General features: G+C 35.5%; 1 protein-coding gene across 1 annotated transcript; it reads right to left on the bottom strand.

Moving 5' to 3' along the window:
* Window positions 1–1,398: 1,398 nt before the first annotated feature.
* Window positions 1,399–10,632, bottom strand: LOC149837521 (callose synthase 11-like). The gene is made up of 2 exons (XM_090008056.1): window positions 10,576–10,632; window positions 1,399–1,710 (listed from the first exon to the last, which is right to left on the bottom strand). Exons 1-2 carry the CDS (start codon window positions 10,630–10,632, stop codon window positions 1,399–1,401), a joined length of 369 nt encoding a protein of 122 aa, XP_089864182.1.
* Window positions 10,633–15,866: the final 5,234 nt, after the last annotated feature.

Here is a 15,866-nt window from a genome sequence, read left to right as displayed (position 1 = left end):
TGCAAAACAGGTAAAACAAAATAAACTAGACCACAGCAACTCAATGAATATATTTTTCACAGCAAACAGTGTTTATTTTCACTACAAATCTCAATGTAATTTTACTAACACCAAACACATACTGAAATTCCAATAGGTACGAACAGAGAATCAAATTTTAGTGCAAAGTTTTAATAGATATAAACAAAGAATTTCAGGAAATGTGGATGCTAAAATGCATGCTATGGATCGACTAATGCAAAGAATGATAAGAAAAAAAAGAACTCTGTAGCTTAGATGTTGAGCAGATCTGGATTCCTCCTTCATTGACAGATCAAGATAAGAACTTTATGATTAACCAGATCTACAATCTAGTGAATCTGAAAGAATATTGAACTGACTCCTGGATGCTGGATGCAGCATGAAGCAAGAATGAGCACAGACGTTATGATGCTTGATCCCAAATGATACACTCTGTTGAACCAATGAAGATATGGTGACACAACAGGAACAATGACACTTAATTATGTTGTGCAGAAGTGTAAAGTTGCAGAATGTAGATGTTGTATTGCTTAATCAACAACCTACAGACGCAATCCTAGATGCAGACATAGTAATAAAATAATGACTAAAGTGATGAATATGCAGCACAGATGTGATAACAGTAGGCCACAGTTCCCAGGCATTCGAGCATTTAATGATTTAGGATCAGCTGGGCAGATACCATTATCATTGTCATGTATTGATCATAAAGCACAATCGGCTAAAAGGGATAGCAAACCACTGCAGCAGTATGCAATAGTATTGGGAAAAGATGCTTCTCAATATTTCTTTTAACACCACCAAAGTTGATATCCTTCACAGATTGTGAAGATGCATCTTGATTAGGATAAAGACACCAAACCATGCATCTCCCTGTATTTTGAAAGGCTTTTTGCATACTTTCTTCATGTTCACAAATGCCAAAAAAAGGCACAAATGTGCATGTTCAACTCCAAATATTTGGCACAACAATTTTCTAGTATCATTTTGTCGCAGAAAATCCTTTGGGTGCATGTATAGCCAAAACCACAATCCATGCCATAAAGAGCAAGGTACAAGTTTCGAACATATACGATCTTCTTGAAGAGGGAGCCAGCACTTTTTGGCAAAGATGTCCCCTACTCTCAGGTACACGATATGCTATTTGACGAGCAGCAAAGAATTGCAGCTTCTTTTCAGAGTCTACAAGAGCCTAGTATGCAACTCGGTGTTGTTTTTCCTCTTGAGCCTTTAAAGTGCCAGAGTGGAGACAAAATGGAAATCAAATTGTGTGCTAAGTGATAACATTTGTCATATACATCAAGACGAAAAGTTAAATCATACACCACCAATCGCTTTGACCCCAACATTCATAGGATTCCACACCAAAACCTCACATCACCAGTCAATAATAGATTTCTTTTCAGTCAGTATGAGAGCAAGGTGGAGACTCCTGTTGAATGCCTCATTGAATAAGATCCATGTCTGCTTTGATTGGAAGCCAAGCAACCGAGATAGGAGGGTTGTGGGAGCCATGACTATCATACCGAAAAGTATATCATATAGGCGAGCCAGAGGAACAACAATATTCCACACAAGAGTTTTCGCCAGCAAGGGCCTGAGCACCAGGGCTATTGATATCAAGCCCCACTCAGTGGGGATGAGTGCCAACAGACTTGTAAGGACGTCAACAAACGTGAAGCTAGTGAACTTCAACAAGAGGACCAAAACTAAAATCACAAAGACTATGACAAAGGATTGAATAGCTCGGTAATAGATGTGCTCCTTTGCAGCCTACCTTTCTCTAGTATAGGACACAACTATATAAACTGCAAGGACCACTATCACATAAACCCAGGAAATTAGATACACCGATATATTGGTGTTCATGAAGAAGATGCCAATGCAAATGCTGTGAAATGTAGAGGATTTCAGATGAAAAATGCAATGGACAGAAATCTAAAACGATGGACATAAACCTAAAATGATGATGCAATGGACAGATGCAAGATGATGCTGAACAAAGAATAGAATGTGTGAGATCTTGACGCACAAAACAAGAAGTGACTAGATGATGTTGGATACTTGTTGTGCAGGTCGGATGTCACTAAATGCAGGGGAAATACCATGTTGGACAAACACGATGCAATGAGATGGAATGGCAATTGACGCTATGCTATGAGACTCCAGCAACTCGGATGCATATGCTATGTGATGCAGGATGCTAACACAAAGCAACTGATGACGACGTTGATGAGCAGGAGACACCAGATCAATACGGCCATATATAAAATACAACGATATATAAAGGATGAATCAATGCAGAAAGAAGAAAATGAGGTATAATAATGGATGCAGAAATGGGTGAAATATGAACGATGAAGAAAAACAAGAGACATGATACAGTGAAATGGTGACCAATGATGATATAGAATTGAAAATACGGATGATGATCTAAACAGATTGTGGAGAAGCAATAAGAAACTTGATGATAATGCTGAGAATGGAGTCAAATCGAAGATTAGAAATGCACATGAGGATGAAACAGAAGATAAGATGTATGTGCCGATGGACTATTCAATGCAGATGCCGAGGAAATGATGTAAATAAAGGGCTGATGATGAATTGCAACAGAGTGCCGAGTCTAATGTGCAGTAGTATGAACAGGTATCAAATGTACATAAGCAATGAAAGTTTAGCAGCAAATTGCCAAAAAAAATGTTGAAACACAAGTAATTTGAAAAGAAAAGAAATGAAACGAAAGGAATCGACACCATGTTGCATTATACAGATCGATATTGTATCATCTGCTTTCGATGAATAATGGAGAATGAAAGGAAAGAACAGAACGGTGTGGTGCTCGCGAGAATGTGTTGAATGCAGCATATATTGCGATAACGAAATCAAAGCCATGGTGAAAACAAAATTACAACAAAAAGAAGAAACTGAAGGAATTGCACCTCGTAGGAGCATAAAAAGCAAAATGCAAAACTTTCCACAATCGAGGAGTGAGTGGACCAAGTTCTCGATAATCTTCGATGAAGAGGGGCAGACACGAAATTTCTGATGAAGAAGAAGGAAGGAGAGTGCAAGAGGGGGAAAGGGGAGAGGGAGAAGGAGAAAAGCTTGATGGGGGATGCGAGAGGTGGATGATGGATGAGAGAGTGCCTCCCCTGCGTTGGTTTATAACGGGGAAGGCCGTTACAAAATTTTCAAAAGTGGTCCTTCATTTTTTTAAAATTTTTCAAAAAGGGGGTTTCATTTACAAAGATTTCTCAAAAAGAAGGTAAAGCTATTTTCTGAAAATTTTCGTTTATGTTTTTGAAAGAAAAACCTAAAAATACGACGGAAATGTGAGGGATTTAAGAGATGGGGTCCAGATGAGATTTTTTTGAAAAGTTTACGAAAGTATTGAATTTGAAATTTTGAGAATTTTACAAAAAGAGGAGTTTTAAAATAGCAGGGAAAATTCGATTTTCAAACTAGATCTGGATCCAAGATTTTTTAGCAATTATCGAGTTTGGATCTTGAATTGAGGAAATATGAGAGAAATTCCAAATGGAGAATTGATCTGGATAAAATACATGAACCAATACAGAGAATTGGATTCTGAAAATAGAAGATTCGGGCTTCGAATTGGATTTGGTTATCTAATCTGGATCAGAGATTTGGTCAAATATAGAAAATGAAATTGGATTTCGGATCTTCAACAAGAAAGTGAATCCGAGAAATAATCAGGAGTTGATCAGAAGTTGACCCAATTACTCAGAAGGTGGGGGCCAGAGGCTAAAAGAGAATTTTTCAAATTTTGAAAATTTGGGGTGTTCACACCCTTCCATATATATATATATATATATATATATATATATATATATATATATATATATATATATATATATATATATATATATATATATATATATATATATATATATGTGTGTGTGTGTGTGTGTGTGTGTTTGTGTTATTAATAAAGGTACAAAACTATTGAGTAAAAATCACTCTTTTATTAAAAAAAACAATATTTTGTAGTTTAAATATTATAGATGTGATCTACATGATTTGCTTAGTAGGAAATGTGTTTTGAATCATGTAACTAGGACAATAAGCAAGTTTTTAAAAGAATTCAAAAATCAACGGTCCACAATGTGCTAAAACTTCATAACTTAAGAAATCATGCTTTTACATCAAAAAAACATGATCCAAGTCTTGATCTTTGGCAAAAAAACTATGTTGAACACTTCTATGTGGTTAGATTGAGTTAATACAGGTTTATGTATATCTCAATAGTTTCTTATTGATCAAACCCTATAGATATGGTCTACAATCATTATTTAGTGATAAACAAGATTTGAATCATGTGATTATGGCATACATATAAGTTTTTTAAGATTTTAAAAATAAATAACTCATAATGTACCAAAATTTCATGACTTAAAAAACCTATTTTGATGTCCAAAAAATGTGATTCAACACATGACTCGTATGAAATAAATTATGTTAAGTACATCGATAAGGTCTGATTGAGAAGATGGAACCTACTCTTATGATTTTTAGTAGGTAGTAGTTGGTCCTCCTGGAGCACCGGAGAATTACTATATATATATATATATATATATATATATATATATATATATATATATAGAGAGAGAGAGAGAGAGAGAGAGAGCAACGAACACCCTTCTCGTCGGCCACGCCTAGCAAGTTCGTTTCAAATTTTTACCTATTTTTTACCTTTAGCGGCAGTTATGACTTCCGCTAAAGGTTTGGGCAAAAAAAAACTGGTGGCCATGAATGCCTCTAAAGGCTCTTTTTTACAAAAAAAAACATGTTCCGCCACTGATCTTGCATGATCAGCAGTGGAAAAGCATATGATTTTCATCGGACGCTTTGTGTGTTTTACGATACACCTCTCTCTCTCTCTCTCTCTCTCTCTCTCTCTCTCTCTATATATATATATATATATATATATATATATATATATATATATATATATATATATATATATATATATATATCGTAATGGTGACATGAGATACAAATGACTCTTTTTTAATTTTAATTTTTTTTTGTTGTTTTTCATGAAACTAACCTTACATAAGTGATCTACATGTTTCACTTAGTGGGAATTGGATCTTGAATCGTCCTATGACACGTAGGCACGATTTTATAAGGCTCAAAAAATCAATGGTTTGTAATGTGTGATACTTTCCCGGGTTATAAAATCATGTTTTATGTAAAAAAAAACACATGATGCAAAAGCCAATTCCCACTATTTTGAACATGTCGAATCCTTTCATAAGGTAGGATTGGATAAAAACTACCTATGCACGGGAGATTCATAGACATTTGTGTGTAATGATGCCATTACCAAGTGTTGTTCACACACACAGACACACACACACACATATATATGTATATATATATATATATATATATATGTGTGTGTGTGTGTGTGCGCGTCGGGGGGGGGGTGCAAGATAAGTCGCTAGTGTGGATGTGCATACATGATCAATGAGTTTAAATGAGCAATCTTTTAAGTGAATCTAACCTTATAGATATGGTCTACATGGTCTGTTTGGTAGGGATCTACCTTTGAATCACTCGAATCTGGTGTGTACAAATTCTTTTAGTGATTCAAAAATCAACGGCCATAAAGGCAGTATTTTTTTCATAGTTTAAAAAAGGCATTTTTTGTTGTTTAAAAACCATGATCAAGGGTCGATCTCTAACAAATTGATTATGTTGAACACATTGAGTAAAATAGTTTAACCTCATTGATACTATTCACATATGCACTAGAGGCTTATATATATTGTGACGCAAATATTTTAAATAAAACATGTTAAATGGATTTTTTTGTTTTATTTTAAAATTCTGACCTCACAGATGTCATCTACGTACTCAATTTTATAAGGATCAACGCTTGGTGCATTCGATTCGAAAGAAAAATCAACGGTTCAAAGTTTTTGAAAAGTTTTGAGGCTCCAAATATCATTTTTCATCAAAACACATGATTCGGGTGTTAATTTTTAGTAAACGGATCATGATGAATAGCATATTTCATTTAGCATATATGTGTTTGTGTGTGATGAAAACATGTTAAATGGGTTTTTCAAAATTGTTGATGCTTTTTTTTTTTGCAATTATAACCTCATAGATGCATTCCGTATGGTCCATTTACAATGAATAGACATTTGGACCGTATGATTTCGATACAAAAAAATGATATTTGGAGTCTTTAAGATTTATAAAGATTTAAGCGGTCCTGTGCTGAACATCGAATGCTCCAAGAGATGATCCCTATAAAATCAAGCACATAGATCACATCTTTGCAATCAAAATTTAAAAATATTGCAATCAAAATTTAAAAATAAAACAAGAAAAAAAGCTTGAGAAACCCATTTAACATGTTTGCATCACTTTTATAAATATATATATATATATACACCCTCTGTGGGTAAGGAACCCTTAGTTAAAACTCATAGGGAGAGGTTGTTTTGACCAAATCTGAAACATGATTAAAATAGTAGCTATTAACCCTTGGATCATAGTTTTTTTGACATAAAATATGGTCTTTTGAGGTTTGAAATTTGGTACATTGTGGGTCATTGTTTCTTCAACCCTCATAAATCTGACATGTGTCAAAAAACATGATCTAAAGGTCAGTTTATACTAAAGTTAACAAATTAAAAAAATAAAAATATTGCATTTTCTCAGTAGAGGGTTTCATGCACCCTCACTTCAAGAATGCGGAACGACACTACAATTAAAGTAAAAAAAAAAAAACTAGAAATTCAATGAAATAAATGAAGAATAACATTGAAAAATAGCAAGGGAAAGAAATAAGGTTTTGGGTTTCAGAGACAAAAAAGGGATAGATCTTTTGAATTTACAGGGAAGCCCTGAATCTGGCGTGTAGATAGATCTTTACCAGCTCGAGTCTAAGGTACAGGCCTTTGAATAGCACAACCTAAGGAGATGGGCTGTAAGCACGTTACATTTGTCCCCTTGTGTTCCTTATAGATCTATGCATGGTTGGCTCTTATCGATCCAACACTAGATCCGACACAGAATAGGCATGAGAATTCAGGTTAACCAGACCTACTGGATCTAGGATACTTGTTCCCTTTGGATCTTCTAGGTCCTGGTATTCTTGACTAGCCCCTGCACCATTAATTCTCCCCTGGCTAAAAATAATTGGATCTGACCAATTGACTTTTTCATGATAGAGAAATAAGTCACAAACATTGGAAATTAATGAAACCTGCCAATCTTGATTGAGTATGCATGACTACTTTAGGACTCTAAACAGAACATATATATATATATGTGCTAGAACTCAGCTTCCCATTTGTCCCTATGAAAATCATTGTAGATGCAAATAAATATAACCAAGTCACCCTCCTCAAAACTGATATCCCGATGACCACTATCGACACAATATTTATAGATCACAACTTTCTTCACGCTTTCTTCGACTTAAGAACATATTTTATGCATGTATTCGATAACATTTCAAGCCGCAGGCATAGGCTCAATGATACTGCAAACCGAAGCAGATCCACAATATGGGTTGGTGATCGCCCATAGACAGTCTGAAAATGTGATTTACTAGTGGACCGATCCACATTATTATAAGAGAATTCTGCATAGGGCAACACGAGGGCCTAGGTCTTTATGTTATCACCAACTAAAGTCTGTAAAAGATTTCCCAGAGTGCGATTATATCACCTCAATTTGTCTATCAATCTGAGGGTGATAAGCACTGCTAAATTGAAATTAAGTTTTCATAAACGCCCATAAAGATATCTAAAAATAGCCCAAAAACCGAGTATGGCCTTCGATGCGATAAAATCGGGTAAACCATGATAACACACCACATTGCGAGCGAAAATAATAAGATGCAACCAAAGATGCATCAGCAATATGCTTACAAGGTATGAAAATGGCCGTATTGGAGAACCTAACCCCCACCACTAAAATGGAATCAAAACTTCATGTCGTCTTAAGGAGCATCTATTCCCATTGGCTGTAAAGACATGTATTCTGCCTATGCCTATGACCCTTAGACACTTGAGAAATATCAAATGAACTTCTCTACATCTCGCCTCATCTTAGAACAGTAACGATGGTCAACCAAGAGGGTATAAGTTTTTTCTTGGCCCAAATGCCTAGCTAACTCGGCTCCATGTAATTCTGAAGTTGAATACAATATGAAGGAGAAGTTAGGTATGCATAACCTGTTGGGTTCAGCCTGCGCACAAACAGAACACAGCAGGAAAGCGGTGGAGAGCATACCTGAGGCAGCCATCGTAAAGCCGGGTCCGATGGTGATAACGTTGATGGCTGGAATAGGGTGAGTTTCGCTCCTCAGTCGGACTGCAGCCCTCCAATGAGCGCAAACTCCTTCAGCAGTCTGTGAGCAGGATCCCTCTTTCCTTTTTAGTTGAAAAAGCTCAAAAAGGTATGATTCCTTAACCCTTCTCTGTGATTTTTCTCTGCATACGGGTTTCTCATTGACACCCTTTTATATAACCTGTAGCATGAGGGGTCGGTTAGCATAACCGTTCCCTCCCTAAACTTCCGTATGTTTTTCGGAAGGAACACAAAATGGAAAACTTATCAAATTGTGGGTAACTTCCACAATGTGTCGCTTATCCCAACATAACCTATTCCTTGTGACTAAATACCCCTCATGAATTTAAAATTGGTGATCATGAGAGTACTTATCAGAGGCTACAGTCAGAGCCAGACGAATACAGTTCCTGACATGTATAATACCAACAACCTGAAGCACCCTCACTCTGAAAATACAAAACTACGCTACAATTAAACTAAAGAAAACTGAAAATTCAATGAAATAAATGAAGATAAATAGTAACAATGGAAAATAATAAGAGAAAGAAAGAAGGTTAAGGTTTGAGTGAGAGACAAAAAAAAGGAAGATCACAACCAATCTAAGGTCTCCCTAGGTTCCCTCTTGAATTTATAGGGAAACCCTAAATATGGAGTTAATCAGATCTTTACCTTCTTTCATGTATGAACCTCTAAATAACACAACCTAAGGAGACGAGCTATAAGCACACCTACTTTACCCCCCTCATTTTCTTCATAAATCTACACACGGTTGGCTCTTCTCGACCCAATATTGGATCTGACACAAAATATACATGGGAATTTGAGTCAACTTGCCTTCATGGATCGGGGTACTAGTTCCCTCTGGATCTTTTGGATCATGGTAATCTTGGCTCACCCTTTTGTCAGGATTCCTTACCCATGAGATTTTTCATATATATATATATATATATATATATATATATATATATATATATATATAGAGAGAGAGAGAGAGAGAAGGTGGTAGCTGCTAACTACCATGCTAACTGCATTTTTAAAGGGTTTTTCCATATGTTTCTTAAATCTGACCATACAGATGCATTCTACGTACTTGATTTTAAAGGAATCAACTCCCGGATCATCTGATTCTAATACACATAGTCTTAGATTTTTTTAAATATTCAAGGCTTAAAAAAACACATTTTTCATTGAAAAAATATGATCCAAGTATCCTTTCCTAATAAATTAACCATGTCTAACACATAAGTACAGTTAAATTTAAGTAATACACGGGGAAAACCCTTTGAAATCCCCGTTAACATAACGGTTAGCTAGAAAAGTGATTAGCAGCTATCACCTTCTCTCTCTGGATATATATACTGCCTATTCCATTTTGTGCCTACTGCAGCTTATTGCGAGCTAACAGGGGGGTTCTACATTGTTTTTCACAAGTCTTTGCAGAATGCATTCAACTTGGTCGATTTGCTAAGAAATGACGCTTAGATCATGTTTTTGATAAAAAAAAAAACAAATTTTTAAGCCTTGGATATTTATGATATTTATAAAAAATTTACACCATTGATTTTCAAACCTCATAAAAGCCTATCAACGCATTGAAATCAGACTATGCAATAGTTTGTTCCTGTAAAATCAAGCACGTAAAATACAGCTGTATGGTAAAAAATATGGACAAAAAAACCCTTAAAAATCTATGTAGGTTGTGGTAGGCACAAATCGGCGTCCATTCTCTACTCTCTCTCTCTCTCTCTAAATATTGGCTATTAATGAAGGTAAGAAACTAATGAGTAGAATTACTTTTTTCTTCAAAATTTTGCAACTTTTGTAGATCAAATGTTAGGGGTGTGATCTATATTGTTTGTTTAGTAAGAAACTTGTATTGAATCATTTGATTATGACAAGTAATTAGGCTTTTAAAAGAGTCTAAAAATCAATGGCCCGCAGTGTGCCAAAATTTAAAAGATCATATTTTTTACATTAGAAAAAGCATGATCCAATCCAACAAACAAACCATGATGAACACATTTATGTGGTTAGATTGAGTCCACGCAGATTAGTTCTGTACCCATTATATATATATATCCATTCGGGCATTCTATCAATTGATTTGACAACAACATAATATTTTATTTTGTACATTTTAGTCATTTGTGTAGATTATATTATTTAATTTAAACATCTAATTAATGACCAATTAATCATTCTGTCAAGACCAACCAATGTTCCTTCCTCTGGTTGCCCATTGATCACCCAACCAAAAACAATAGAACTCATTCTGGCGAGAGTACCAGCCGGTTGTCTGTCACATTCATCTATAACAATAGAACTTTCTCTCTCATGCGACCAGGGAGCGTAGCTAGGATTCATGGGGGGGGGGGTGAGCAAACAGGGGTGTAGAAAAAAAAATGGTGTGATAGTCTGGGGTTCGGGGGCAGCGCCCCCAAAATATAAAAATCTATTTCATATGGACAAATCAAACTATTTGCTGCAGTCACGGCTGGGCTTTTAAAAAAAAAAAACTGGGCAGGGAGGCAGGACTGGCCCAGTTCTGCCCCCCCAAGCTCCGCCTATGCATGCGACTGTTGTGTGTTGTGCCCTACTTCCAAAGGGTGTCTGATGAACTTTATACGACTAATTTGAAGAATACGAGGGCCAGCCTCCCTACTATTATAGGATGTCCATTGAATTCCTTTCGGTGCAGTAATTGTCGTAATAGGTTAGCTGACATGTTCTTCTCTCGAGAGTAAGCATTTGGCTAACAATACCCGGAATGATGAGAAGTTTGAACGCAATTGCCTGTGGTAGTTCTTGGGAATCAAATGACAGGGATGTCTTACCTTTTCTCTCTATTAATCTCGGTGGTCCTGCGGCCCTCTTTAGGAATGTTGTGGATCGTATTGCTTGTATGTTCTTTTCTTCTGGATTTCTGTTGATTGGTGGAATTTCTGAAGTTTTGGTTAAGTAAAATTTTGATTGATGTTGTTTGGTACAGGTACCAATGTTATTCCGTCATGCCCGGTTTTACCTTCAGAAATTCTAAATTCTCTCTCTCGCCTTTAGCGACTTGACAATCCTTGACTTGAGTAAAACTGGTTTGAAATTTTGAATAAATTGTGCATATGATAGAACTCCATTTAGATGTGCATGCTCCCATAGTTTGAAGAGCATATTTATGGTAATGTTGCATGATGCAATCTGCAGATTTTCCTTGATGAAAATTATACATGCAAATTTGGCTACATACGACTTCCAAATGTTTAACTAAAAACAGAAACTAGATTGCCGCACATATTCTAAATGCGATAGGTAAACCTGAAATAACCAGGCCGGGTGACCATTTTATTTACTATAACTGGACCTCTGGTTTCCTTGAGTTGAAATCTGATTTTTGATTGATAAGATTTTGGCAGAAAAAATTCAGAAAATTACCAGAAAGCTGAGTCAAAGTAACTAGCTTCTTATAAAGTTTCAAAATTAGAAGCAAGCTAACTGCTATCATTTGGCTAATTAAGTACATAGCCTTTGGGCAAAGATTTTACATGCTTGTAATAAGCAGCAAATTTGCATATCCCCTGCTGCATACACGATAATATCCATTCACTTATGGGAAACCAGATGATGTTTATTCACAGACACAAAACAGAAGGATACATTGACAAATGGTGCATTTGTTGTATAAATTTGCTTGCAGAAGTTGCTACTTGAGCACTTTTCTCTTTTTAAAGAGGCCACAGAAATTCAAGGGGATATAGAACGAGTGTCAAATTCAAGGGCCTTGAAGATTGCTTTTCTAGATGGCTTCGATAATACTTCCTAACTGATAACCATGACAGTTATTAATATACAATATCAATATGATGCAGCTATGCACAGAGTTAAGACGGGCACATGTATTGATGGATGGAAGGAAGGATATATAGATTTTGCTCCCACGTAATCATCAGCTTGGTACTTCTTCAAGACTTTCCTGTCATGCATGATACACACGCTAAATAATTCAAAATGTTCCTGCTCATTAGGTTAATACCTTTTTTTCACACCGTACTTTTGTGTCTTGCAAAGTTTTTTTTTTTCTGTCCTGCTCATTAGAGATACCTTTACTTTTTTGGTTTCCTACTTTTTTAACCCCTTTGTTGATCTTCTTGATGGTTCTGAATTTATGAATGAAAAAAATATCATTTACTACGGCCATGGGTGTTTTGTGTTATGAGATCTGTTCAGCTTCTTGAGATAAGGTGTGCTTTGGTTTTATATATCAGCTCCAGCAGAGTGTAGATTGTGTGACAAATATGATCTGCTCCCTATGTGGTTTTGAATTAGGTGGCTTTGAACGTTACAGAATATATCTCGTCTTATATTTTGCTATTTTGATTTTTTGTTATTTTCCTTGTATCTTAGTTTATCCTACAATTTTGTGGTTATAGTGCTTTTTCCTGTTTATTTGTCTATTACTTGCTTATGATTGATATTAGCGTCTATGAGACTGGTGTTTTGTACTTTTCTAAATTGCTGTGCTGGTTGGGGTCAAGGATGTTTAGAAGGTCATAAAATTGGATAGCAATTGACACAAGTCTTACATGCTTATCTCTCAAACTTGTCAGACTTAAATATATGAATAATTGTGCAAGGTTAATGGGAAACTTAGAAATTTCAATATATATATATATGTTGTTTATGTTGTTTATGTTGTTTATGTGCTCAAACTGCTACAAGCCACCACAAGCACTAAAATGATAATTAGTGATAAAATGCCTCGCATCAGAAAGAAGCGCAATTCAAAGAACATGCACATATGAGTATTGTATGCAGTTATTCAAAGAACAGTAGTCCTATTTAGTTTGTCATTAAAAAAATATGAGAGAAGAAACCCTGAAGCAACTAAGAGTATTTTATAAGTTGTATGGTAAAAGTTGAAAATGGTCAGAATGCTTGATACCTACAATAAAAGCTCAAGGAAATCATTGTTGTTATTACTATAACCTTTTTTTTTAATTCTGTTTCGTGGAGATGTTGGGAAATGCTTCAGAAGATTTAAGATCCATTTTCTTTGATTATCAATGTAAACCTTGAGTTATTGATCAAATTTCTTAAAAGATGCAGAAATTTGTGCTTAAAAATAAGTAGACATATTATGACGGTGTGCTACCTATTTACTTTTCGTCCTTTTCTATGATGTGTATTTATCAGTATAAAAAGAAAAACTATGTTTTCAAGTGTGAAACAAATACAATCATATAAAATAATGTGAAGATAAAATAGCTAGAGATCTTTTTATCTTCTTAAACTGATTTTTACCTTGCCAATGTGACCTGTCTGTAAAGATGTGCCGTTTTATAGCAAAATCCTTATCTGTAGCCTTGTGGCTTCAATAAGTGTGTGTTTTTCATGTCTTTTGTTCCTTCTCTCTTTATTTTGTCACCAATGCTCATAGTTCGGAGTCTTTTCATTTCATCTTCACCATCACCACCAGCATCTAGATCACGAGCACCATTACCACTACCACTATGGTCATCATCTTCATTGCCATTATCATTACCACCATTGGTTTTTCATTCTTTTTGCTTCTCATTATTGTGAGTTCCTTAATTTGATTTTTCTACGTGAACAGTTTTGTCCAGCAGGGTTTAAAATTCTGGGCCTTCCTCCAACCCACCAATTTTGGAAATTCTGGAAGGTCTAACAACGACAAATGGGTGTTGAGATATAGCTAAAATAGGAGAAGAATAGGTGCTGGAAAGCCTATTCTGATTGTTCTAAGCTATTTTCTGGCCAACAGTGCCAAAAATCTAGAAAACTGTACAAATAACAGAGAAATCTTGAGAGGTCATATTTTCAACGTCACCAATATCACCCCTAACGGATGAACGATTAGATAGAAATGACTTCTAGAAGATAGACTATGTGGCAGCTATTGTTGTCTGTAGGGCAGATTTTTATCTCAATTTTGGAACTCAATAATGAGAACCTTAGAAGGGTTTTCAGTTCTAACTCAAAATAGGAAGTTTTAGGTCTATATCTCTGCTTTTTAACAAATGTAAAAGCACTGATTTTAGACAGCGAACCACTGAGATATGGCTTAAGAAACAAAAATTGTTCTACAGAAAACAGTTAAAAAAGTGATTGTTTTCTCTTTTTTTGCATTTTTTGAGACCATAGAGGCAAAATCCAAACTCGTGCTGAAAATGAGAGCTGAAGATCCGATGTCTAATTTTTGGCAAGCCCTTGAATGCGAAGATATGACTTATGGATAGGTAGATACAACTCTGCCAACAGGACAGGGTCGAACAAGACAGAAAACAAAATTTTGGATTTTGGATCTGAGGTGGATCCAATATCTAAAAATAAAATAAATGAAATAAAATACTAACCTCGTAATGCTACAAATCTCACAGATGTCGATTTTAGAGTCTATGCAAGCGGTCTCACCATGATCGCCATTTTGTGGATCCTTAAATTTTGAAAAGAACAAAATAGGATTTAAAAAAAAAATTATTTAGATCTTAAAATCAGATCCGAACTTGAGAGTTATGGGGTTCGTTCTTCAAGTTGCACACATTTTCTCATCCATTGAGCAGGGATCAGCCACACCAGGAGCTCAAAATCTTCAACATGGGCTTCAGTTTGTGAGTGCACATACCTCATGCATGGATCCTAATGAGAAAAGCGAGTTTGATGGCGCAAGCTACCAAGGCTCAGAAAAAATGTATAACAAAGCTTAGAAAAAACTCTAATTATAAAATAAATGAAATAAATAAAAAAATAAAATGAATCTCACCTTGGGCTTAGGTAGCGCTTTCCTACATTAATGACAAGTATGATGGAACTCAAGCAACACTCTGGCTCGGCGCAGGCTCCAAAGATGGTTGAGATAGGGGATTTGGGTCCTAGGTTGGAATAAGTGGGATAAGGTAGGCTAGGTTTAGTTGTGCAGAGAATTCGATAAAGTATAGGTATGGCTAGATCTAAAACTTCATATGCTGGAATATGGGTAGACAAACCCCTATTTATAGTTTCTTTGACAAATTCTGACACATTTTTTTAGTACTTGAGATCCACAAATCTGGATCCATCCAGAAAACGACATGGTGGGACCCTATTGGCTAGGGTTCAAATGGGCTCTTATGATTGGCTAAGGGTCATTTTAGGCTAATTTTAATGATTAGATAGCCTAGATAGGATCTAGGTGGTTTAGGATTTAGGTTAAATCATATTTTTTGTTCTTTAGGGAAAATAATTGGATTTTGGAGGGATCTCTTCAAAGGGTGAGCGTGGATGAGACTTCTAGAGGTTTCCTTTGGATGGATATAAGAATTTTGGATCTCCATGTTCAAATCGAGTTGTACTTCATATCCATTATGATAGTCTAACATGGTTTGGCCATAACTTTCTATCTGGATGCCAAATTGAGGCACAATTTGGTGCATTAGAAAGATAACATCTTCAAATTTAATTAATCATTTAAGTGAAAAATAAAAATTGACTTTTTGGTAGTAAAAAATGTGCTCAAA

This window comes from Nuphar pumila, chromosome 5, assembly GCF_984573655.1.
Source record: "Nuphar pumila chromosome 5, dmNupPumi1.hap1.1, whole genome shotgun sequence".
NCBI lineage: Eukaryota > Viridiplantae > Streptophyta > Magnoliopsida > Nymphaeales > Nymphaeaceae > Nuphar > Nuphar pumila.
The sequence above is the reverse complement of the archived record's forward strand: the minus strand, read 5'-3'. Positions and strand labels throughout refer to the sequence as shown.